The 10,661-nt window shown below is 38.0% G+C and overlaps 1 protein-coding gene across 1 annotated transcript; it reads right to left on the reverse strand.

Annotated features, from left to right (window-relative positions):
* Window positions 1-1,678: 1,678 nt before the first annotated feature.
* LOC121466494 (AP-2 complex subunit beta-like) lies at window positions 1,679-4,341 on the reverse strand. The gene has a single exon (XM_041680229.1). The coding sequence runs from the start codon at window positions 4,328-4,330 to the stop codon at window positions 1,769-1,771; it is 2,562 nt and encodes an 853-aa protein (XP_041536163.1). The 5' UTR covers window positions 4,331-4,341; the 3' UTR covers window positions 1,679-1,768.
* Window positions 4,342-10,661: the final 6,320 nt, after the last annotated feature.

Genomic DNA, 10,661 nt, shown 5'->3' on the forward strand with positions numbered 1-10,661 from the left:
AAACAAACAAATGTACAATAAACAAACAAATAAACAAAAACCCTAAAAATATGGCAAGTCTTATAAAGGAAAACATTTAATGGGGTGGCTTACAGTTTCAGAGGATTAGTCCATTAGTATTATGGTAGGATATGTCAGATGTGGTGATGTAGAAGGAGCAGAGAGTCCTACATCTTGACCTGCAGTCAACAGAACATAAAATGAACTAGGCATAGCTTGAACATAAGAGACCCCAAAGAGTGTCCCCACAGTGACATACTTTCTCCAACAAGAATACATCTACTCTAAAATATCATATCTCCTAATAGTGCCACTCCATATGAGCTTACTGCAGCTAATTGCATTTAAACATACACACTGGCATGCCACCTCTAACAAAAATGCATGAACCAAATGTTGAGATTTCAAAAACAAAAATATAAGGTATAGAAGTAGGATTGTCAGGCTCTCCTAGATATTAACATAGAAATATGACCACCCTCATGTATGTGCCCTTTAAGAGTCTTGATTATTTTGTCCATTTGTGAAATGTTTTAGAGATAGGAAACTTCCTCACAAATCATTCATCTCAGAGGTCTTTTTTATCCCAGCGAATCAGAGTTTTACAGTGATGGGAATTAGATAGATCTGCTATTCATCCAGAATTAGGACAGGGTCGCCATTGAGAAAGGTAAAATGTCTGATAAAATGAGGTAATGAATATTCTGTCACAGAGTGCACATTTTCTGGGTTATCTGAACATAAGCAAACAAAATCACTGTTAAGGATTGAATTGTGTTCCTCTAAAATGTATATGTCAATATTGGAAGCCCTTGCTTCTACTATGTGACTGACTTTGTAGATGTCATTTAAATTACACAAGAAATATTAAAATGAAGCTATTGGGGTTGGAATTTTATTTGTATAAAAAGAGATTAATCTAAACAGAAACATCAGTGTTATATACATCCAGGTGGACATACCAGGATTAAAGCACACCTGCAGAAAACAGAAGGGAGCAAAATAAGAACACAGCCATCTATAAAATAAGGAGAGACAGTCCTCAGGGCACACTATCCACAATGAAGTCATAATCTTGAACTCAAAGAGCCCAGAACTATGAGAAACATTTTCCTTTTAGTTGCCAGGTTTGATTTTAGCAAAACTAACTCAGTCATAAATTTTTATCATCATGCATAGGAACTATTTCCATCATTAACCAATCTTCAGACTGTAACATAGCCAATATTCCAAAGAGACACATAGAAATGGATAAATTAAAGTCCTAATTTCAACTTTGTAGACTCTACTTCTTCTTTCAGGTGATTCTTCTATGTATATTCCCTTTATTTTATTTTTTTTTGCAGTTTATGTTTTTATGACACTTTTCCTTGCTTTAATTAACTTGTTGCCTTTTTCTGCTTGTGAAATGAGCTTCGATTACAAAATATCAAACTACACTCAAAAGAGGGTGTAGAAAAGGCTAGCCATTGGCACAGCATGGAGAAGCTCACAGGGAAGGGCTGAGAGCAGCAGCAGGTGGCAGAAGTGGGGAATGATGGAAGCAGTGGTTACACACGTCACAGGAAGCTAACCTATCCAACGGGGTGAATGCTAATGTCAGCACAGGGCGACTGGTCACTACGGGGGTGGGTGGCGCAGTGTTTGGGTTCAGGCTCTACACAGAAGTACGACTTCTTTCAGTTAAGAGTTCTTGGCTTGCACCGATTACAGGGTGGCTGGAGGGTACAGGACCCATTTATTAGTTTTTCAAAATGCTGTCATAGACCTAGTAGATGTACTGAGAGACTTCAGGGGCTCTGCACTTCAGCAACAGCGTATAATTGGGGTTTCCTGGCTGGATCCGTAGCTCGGCCAAAATCCAAATGCCATTAGTGAGCTTCAGGGACTGGTACAGCATGTCTTGCCCTTCCACATTCCTCTTGGCAATAGTGTAAACATTGTTGTTTTGCAGCTTGCTGGAAACTGTGTCAGCATTTAAATGACATTCCTTAATCTGAAACTGACGTTCATTTTCATTGGGAATATCCTTCCATGTTGCAAGGAAGACCTGGCGTTCCATTTTGCCATCTTCTACAAAAAGCACATTGAGTGGGATGAGGCAGCTGAAGTAGAAGACATCAATATTGTTTTTAACAGCCACCTGCAAGTTATTTAGAGGTTCCATCTTCATGACTGGGCCCAAGGTGTTGAGAGGCAGATCAATGCTCTGGTTTGGCATCAGTGGAGTATGGATGGCTAAGGGTGTGCTCGGGATGACACCAAAACTATTCTTGTTGAACTGGATGGCAAAGTTCGTCATGTGCTGCAGAGCTTTGTTGGTGAAGTTCATTTCCATATAGATGTGGCCTTGGCGATAAGTGAACGTGCCCGAGATCTCCAAGCCTTTATCCTTTACTGCAGGTAGCCAGACTGCTTTAGGAGCCACGTATCCACCAGGAGCCATGCCTATCCCCGTGGAAAGTTCAAACAGGTCATTCAAACCGCTGCTGACCACAGCAGGAGTGGGAGAAGGAGCGAAGGTTGCAGGCACCGATGATGGGATGAAGGACTGTCCTACCAGGCTATCCAGTCCTCCTCCTAAAAGGTCCACAGCTCCCATCTGCATGGAGGACACTTGTGGCATATTCACTGGGGGACCCAAGTCAAGATTTAAAAGATCCCCCAGAAGGTCACCTTGAGAGGGGATAACCTGAGGCTGTTCCAGGTTGGTTGCAGTGGTGGTGCCAACAGGGCTATCCCCTGCATCAGTGCTCCCGTGATGAATGGGCAAGTGCTTGCGATGAATCCCATGACTCCCTTCCACAAAAGCATTTGGAGGCTTGTGGTACACAGAGGCCAAAGAACCAATGTGGCAGATGAACTCATCCAGGAGGGTAGGCTCTATGAGGTTTGTCTCCTCAGAGATCAGTGGCTTCTCAGACAGCACTACTTCTTTGGCTGTCACAGGGTCAGTTGAAAGAAGGCGCCAATAAATATAACCCCGATCTCGAAGGTCAGGATTATCAGAATCCTTTGTGGCCAAGCTCAAGACCTGTTGGACCAGTTCCTGTGTTTCTGATGGCTTCTTGAGAAACAGCTTCACTATGGCAGTAAGCAGTGTGAGCTGCACCTGGGTACTTTCATCATGAAAACCCTCCAGGAAGCTCTCTAGTAATTCATCAGCATCATCGATTCTTTCAGAATATTCTCCTACAATCCAAATCATAGCTGCTCGAGCATCGGGCTCATCCAGGGAGTCCAAGTTCTCACAGAAAGTGGCAATGATACTTTCATACTTGTTGGGGTATTTGCGGAAGATGTCCCTGATGACAACAATTGCCTCTTGGACCACATAATTTACTTTGGTCTGGATTAGGTCAAGCAATGTGCTTACACAGCGTTCTGCTGATTGCTCCACTTTGATGGCACACCGTCCAGTGGCCCTCACAGCTTTGCGAACAAAGTCCACGTCGACCTCAGTGGCATATTCCTTCAGCTCTGCCAGAACCTGCGCAATGTTAGCCTGGGATGCAAGACGAATCATGATGTCCAACTTCTCTAGTTTAACATAGATGGGATCATTGTACTTCACAAAGAAGACTTTAATTTCCTGTTTCAAGATTTCAGGCCTTTTCTGGACAATTAGGTTGATGTTCCTCAGGGCAACATACTGTACTTCTGGCTCCCCCGACAGCAGAGTGACAAGCGGGGGTGCTAACTTCTTGAGCAGCATATTATAGTAGTCGGAGTCCTTGGGTAACAGCTCTAGGAACTTCATCAGGACTTTCACCGCTGAAAGCACCACCGCAGAGTTGGCATGGGAGAGTCGAGGAGTCACTCGCTCACAGATGCTCTGGGCTTCCCGGTCATCTTTAGGGTTGTAATTAGATAGGCAGTCCAAGATGAAAATCTGGCCCCATTCAGTGCACTCATTTAGGGCTGTGAGCAGCTTATTGATATTCTGAGGGTTCAGATCAAGTAAGTTGCTGTTTGGGTGAGATTCACTGATCTCAGACAATGCTGCCACAGCGTTAGCCACCACCATTGGATTTGAATCTGCTATGAGATCCCGCAGAGAACCCAGAAATCCCTGGTCTTCCACCATCTGGGCATTGATATCATGGAGTTTTGCCACACAGACTGCTGCTGTTTTCCGAACATAGGGGTCTTCATCTTTCAAGCACTTGCGGAGGGGTTCACAGAGATATTCTGTAATCTTGTCCACCCGGATACACCCCATGGTTCTAACTGCCAATGCTCGAATCAAAGGATTAGGATCTTCACAATCCTTCACAAAGCTGTTGACAGCCATGATGGCCATGTCTGGCTGACTTTTGGCATAGTTCATTAGATAGAGGTACACCAGCTTCTTCAGTTCCAGGTTGTCAGTCTACATACATGTATGACACTATTACATTTAATTCTAAAAGCTTCCAAGTTTTGATGCTATCTTAATTTTTTTTCAGTCTGGAGAGATACTTTTTTACAGACTATATTATCATATAACTTATGAATGTGAATATATATTTATATAATGGGATTAAAATGAATTACCAGTATTAATAAAACAAAATACGTTCATAATATTATATACCCTCCTGAGACCTACAATATTAATCATTCAGTGGATGCTGGACTTTTTTCCATTATATTTTGCTACTTTTCCACTGTGAGGTCATCACTGCTACAAACTCTGTATTGATTTTATTCAGCTACTTAAAAATTAAGCCTTCTTAGGTGTTTCTAAATAAAATACCAGATTTAAAGTTCTAATTGTACTAATATATTATGTATCTCTGTATTTTCTTATTTCTATTTTAATTGTGTCTTTGATATATTGATGTTGCTTGAAATTACAACTTGTTTTATTGGTGCAGGACAATAGCACATGTTCCTGAATTTATTTCACTATTTTTCTTGGAAAAAGATATTTCCCAAAGTGCTATCATCAAGTCTGCTCTTCTTAGATTAGCAAGCTACATATGTTGCATGAGAAACAACTAAGGGGATAAATTGCTTGATATGAAAGAATGAGTACCAGAGTTCACATCTTAAAAACACATGGAAAGACAGGCAGCCATGGCAGCTGCCTGCAATTTCAACTTTTGGGTAGCATAGCTAGAGCATCTGCACAACAAGCTGGGTATATTGTCTAGCCCAGAAGTTCTGGCTTCTTCAAGGGACACTGTCTCAATAGACAAAGTGGAGAATGATGAGGGATGACACCTGGCATCAATTTTGAACTTTCATAGTCATGTGCATAAATTTGAGTAGGCACACATATTCAAATACACACATGTAATAAACATACACATATGTGTGACATGAACACAAACAATGGAAGCCATAACATAAAGGCTGCACATGTTCTAAAATTATTTTGCAGTTTCTTTTATCTCTAGAATTTGTCCACATGATTTCAAATCTTATTTATTCAATCTTTCTAAACCTATTCAGTTCAGCCCATTTCTGTGTTCAATGAGTCCTTTCAATTAGCAGTTGTTTCTTACTATTTTGACAACTTTCCACCTGTTTTACATGCCATCAACTCTTCCTCATGTATTCTATATTGCTCATAAACTAAACTCATAAAAAGAAAACATTTCTTCTTCAGCATGTACCAAAGTGGTATAATGTATGTTCATACATGAAGTCCTTTTCTCTCTTTACCAATGAAAACAAATAAGTGTAACACTAAAAAAAAAAAAATCTATCACATGCAGTGAATCTCAAAGCCTAGAAAGGAAAAATAATACCATACATACAAACAATTATTAAAGGAGAATACTCATAAGAATATAAATAAAGATCTGCAGAAGCATAAATTAAGACAAACTTTAAAAACATCACATATTGTTTGAAAGAAATAACTTTATAAGTACTGACAAAAATAATCATTACATTTAATTTAATATATTTAATAGATTAATGTAATCTATTAATGTAATTCATTAAATCTAGTAATCCATCTTGAATTAATAAATTGAGTTGGATGTTGATCTATTGTCTTGAAAGGATATATCTAGAACAAGGGAAGAAATAAAGATTCAGTACTCACTTGTCTGTGCCACTTGCAGGTAATGAAAAATGGGCTCCTTCATTATGGATTAAGTAAACAAGAGAGACTCCTTATGGACACAGAGTGTTATCTTCTGTATAGATAAAGTTTCTTTTACTCTTATACTATATTACAAAATGCAATAAAGGATATTTGTGATCCTCTCCTCTGCTCCTTCGTCCTTGTGTTCTTCACTGAAAAAAAATAACGTTAGACAGAGTATAGGGTAGAAGGCAGGTGGAGTTGGTATTTCATGGTAAAATGTGTCATTCTCAATGATAAGATAATATCTTCAGAGACCATTGTGGAGGAAGGATATTCTTTCAAGAGATGAGAATGGATAATGGCTAGAGGGACCACAATGCTAAATTACATTTTATGTTAGTTTCATACAAGTTCTTAAAGTTGGACCAGGAAGTGTCTTGAGGCACTTTTTCTTGTCTAAATAATTGACAAGCCCATTTGGATAAATTATTAAGGAAAGGGCAATGTTCTGATTTTTTTCTTTATTGAAACAGCTCTAGATAGAAAATCATCATATGACCTTTTAGGTCTTTTATGGTGATATGACACCACCTAGGATCAGAGATACATTTAACATCCCATTCCTTTACCAATAATGAAAATCATACAGCCCCCTGTATTGGTTTTGCCAGATTTAAATATTTGAGACATGGGATTATCCTCAGTGACCTTCAGATCTGCTAATATGAAGTATATATGTGTTTACATGTGTGTATGTGTATTCATGTATATATATATATATATATATATGTATATTTGTCTGGATATTTATTATCAAATCTTAAAGCCTCAACTCTTCATTTATTTTGTTATGGATTCATTTATGTGTATCTCTTTGTGTTTTTCTTTAGGGCAGTGAGTAAAAACAAGAAAAAAATAAAACTTCTTATATATCCGCCTTTGAATAGTTAAATCCATAAAAGGATTGCTAGCATTGTGCCACACAAATGAATAAGTAAAATACAGAGTATTTTGTGAAAAGAACAATAAGCTCATAGGAATGCTGTTCAGGGATGTAGCATTTATCTTAGATAGAAAACAAGACGTAATTCCTTGAGGACCCACAAAAGATTATAAATACCTGGGAAAAGGAATAGAACCCTCCAAGATATTATCCAGGAAATATTCATTTTAGAAGCATGAAACAGGGGTTTTGTCTAGAGATATTTTCTGTGTTTGCTGTTAATTCAGTAAAACTAAAAATTAATTGCACATTATCCATTAAGTTAATGAAAGCATTTGCTGTAACTTGATTCCATTATACAGAGAAATTTTAAATGCACTTTAAGTTTTGCTATGAGATTTTTAAGTAAACTTGTTTTTAGTTCTGTCAGTGAAAATCTATTCAAAGTGGAAAGGTTTTGGATAACTATTCTCATCAGCGTATTTCTGAGAAAGTTATTGGAGAGTCGTATTGCATTTCTTCAAAACAGCACCATGATTACTAATCAAATTAAACAAAATCCCATTTTAAAATATGTTGTAATATCTGACTCCACTGGAAATGTCACGTGATTACTGCTAGCTGCAGCAGAAGTAGGGGACAGGGAGGAAGCAGATGTAATCAAACCATGATGCTCTCTGTAGCAATATTGGGAATCCTGTATGAGATCTCCATTCTGGTGAACACTCGATCCTTGAACAAGTCATCAAAAGAATTCCAGGAGACATCAGTGTGACACGAGGCTGAAGTTTATTATAAAATATTTGAAATACAGATTTACACATAGAGAATAAGTCAGAGAGGCACTCGTAGGGAAAGGGGAGTACATTCCTAAGGCATGAGTACAGACTCCTCTTGGGAGAAAACTGTTTAAGCCTTGTAACATTAGCCACAGAGAAGGGTGTGCTGGCTTATGGGGCTGCATTAGTTCAGAAAGTTTTTAAGGATATTTTTCTGTGAGTGTGTGTGTGTTTTTAATGAGGCCATGTGGTGGTTTCTGAGGTGCAGTAGTTAGAAAAACAGATTGATTAGAAGATAAAACAGGTCACCAGAGTTGAAAGACCTCTTACCATACATCATTAAAAAAGAGTTAAGTTATAATTTGACTGTAAACAAACTCAAATCTTTGTGAGACTCTTTGAGTTCTAGGCCTGTAACTGGAAAAAATAGTGAGATTCAACTCAAAGTTATTTCTTCCATGGCTTTACAGATTATCTGGGATATTTAGCTTTTCTAATTGAAATAATAAAAGAGAATATTGTTTCTATGCTGGAAATATTCATCGCAAATTTAGTACTGAAACTTCATTTTCTTGGAATAAGAGCTGATTTACTTTGCCATGACCACTTTGTTTCTCCCTGTCTTTGTATCTTGCCTTCATCCTTGGATTATATATAATAATACTAAATATGTGACAGCATGTCTGACATTTATATTCCTGCAAAAGGAATTCCAAAGACTGAGGCTGCACAGTTTGCATGCAAATAAGAACCAAAACAGACTGGAAATCCAGGCTAATTTATAGGACTAAACATAATCCCCAGAAAGGAAGAGAGCAGAGGATACAATGTTGGCATGACTGTTGCCATCATGGAACAAAGTTCCTAAGACGATCTTCAAAGGACTTGCAGTCATGGAGAAAAAAACTTCACACCAATACAGGTAATATAGGCTTGTGCTAATACCAAATGAGAGCATCCCCTCTTCCATTCGGAGGAAGTAGGGCAAGATGAGCAGACCCTAACATGAGGATGATGTTACACTTCCTCTGCCCCTGTTTCTTGGACTGTGATGAACTGAGGAAGATGCTAAATTACTTAGGAGGTGGAAGACTGGCTGTGTACCCACCTATAAGCATTCTGGGAGGCATCTTTTTTAGTGTCAGCCAAGTTCTTGACATATCTGGACAATCTCATTGGTTCACCAAGCCGATCTAGAATATAACCTTTCCTCTGGGCCCTTTCAAAAATGATAAGACATTCTCTAGCATCTTCCCAGGAAAAGTCTCTCCATGTAAAAAATACACTTTCATCATTTGCTAACATGACATGGATTTCGTTTCTACATATGGCAAAATTTTTCTGTATTAAAGGTTTTGTAAACACTAGAAAGAGGAGGAAAAGTATTCAATTTTCTACAGAAAAAAAGTGCATAATTTTAATAGATTATGCAAAATGTGCTAACTGTGACATAAAACAATATACAGAAGCTGTTTAAACTAAATATGACCTAAATTTATATTTTTGTAAAACAACAATTTTTTTCAAAGCATGAGAGAGAATTTTAAAATCCCTCCTGATTTACATGCAGCCCGAGAACATTCACACTTCTATATTTTAGTGTTATATTTCTTTCACTTTAAAATTGCTTCTGGGAATTCAATATGCGTTTTACCCTGTTAACGCAAGGTGAGCAACTCAGTGTTTGTCTTGCCTTGCTGATACATAAATTTACCTCTTGAGCTATTTGTGATTGTCTCAAAGTCTTAGAATGAGATAGAAGTCTTAGTCTGTTTTGGCTGCTGGAACTCAAGGTCTAAATTTGGAGAGTTCAAAATAAGTAGAAATGTTTTGCTTTTAAGTGTGTGATCTGGGAAATCAAAATTAGCATCTGTTGTAGGTAGCCTGTGTTTCCTCATGACCGAATCACAAAGGTATTAAAAAAGTTAAAGGCATTAATCACTACCAGGACTAATATTCTTAATGATGGTGGAAGCCTATGGACTAATCAATCCATAATGATCCTACCTCTTAATATTTTTAAATGTAATTAAATTTCAATGTGTTTTGATAGGGGCAAGTACTGAATCCATAACTCCTAAACTAATCTGAATAGTTCATTATATGAAGATTTTCCAAATCCCACAGGATAATAACTATTATACCGGTGACTTTGTGAGACTGTGCTGTGCAGCTATCAAAGTTAACATAATTTACAAGCTCAAGATGCTGAGTGAGTTCTCAGATTGACAAGCACATGCCCCACCTTTGTATCGCCAGTAAACAATTGCTGATGGAGGAGTTTCTCCCATGAAATGTCTGGAGCTTGTGTTGAGTTCCAGAATTACAGACATCATGGGTTTTCCTACCGGCTGTGATTGACTTTGGGTAATGAAAGTAACTTTGAAGCTGCTCCCGTGGATTCATGAATGGTTCACCATCACACGCCTGGGTTGTATGTTACTTTGGTCTACCTTTGATACCCTATCTGGGGTAAGTATATGTTGATTTACGTCTACCCCAGGAAAAGTTACATAGCACAATAGCTTATATGATTAAGCATGTTCAGGTCACAGAGCTGCTCAATCCAGTAAATAATAATACTCACAGCAACCAAGAGGCAGATGATATCCTGAGTTTCAGCCCGGAGGGGTAAAACACCCCTCCCAACTCCTGGACACGACTCTTACAGAGCTGTGGAGAACCTGAAGTACAGTATCCGTGCACAGTAGCTGGAGAAAAAGAGTCACTAAAGAGAAGTGGAACATACTTCTATTGATTTGCTCTCTCCATGCTTGAGACAAGCAATATTAACTATTACACTTATTAAAAGATAAATGTAAGAAGTATCTTTAAGAAATAGTGTAAAACCTTTTTTTATTCAAATTTTATTTCATTAAATGCTATTCTACTTTAAATATGTTTCAAATTTATC

The sequence above is a fragment of the Microtus oregoni genome, unplaced genomic scaffold (genome assembly GCF_018167655.1).
Source record: "Microtus oregoni isolate MIOR12 unplaced genomic scaffold, Mior012 000033F_ref0000390, whole genome shotgun sequence".
NCBI classification, from domain to species: domain Eukaryota; kingdom Metazoa; phylum Chordata; class Mammalia; order Rodentia; family Cricetidae; genus Microtus; species Microtus oregoni.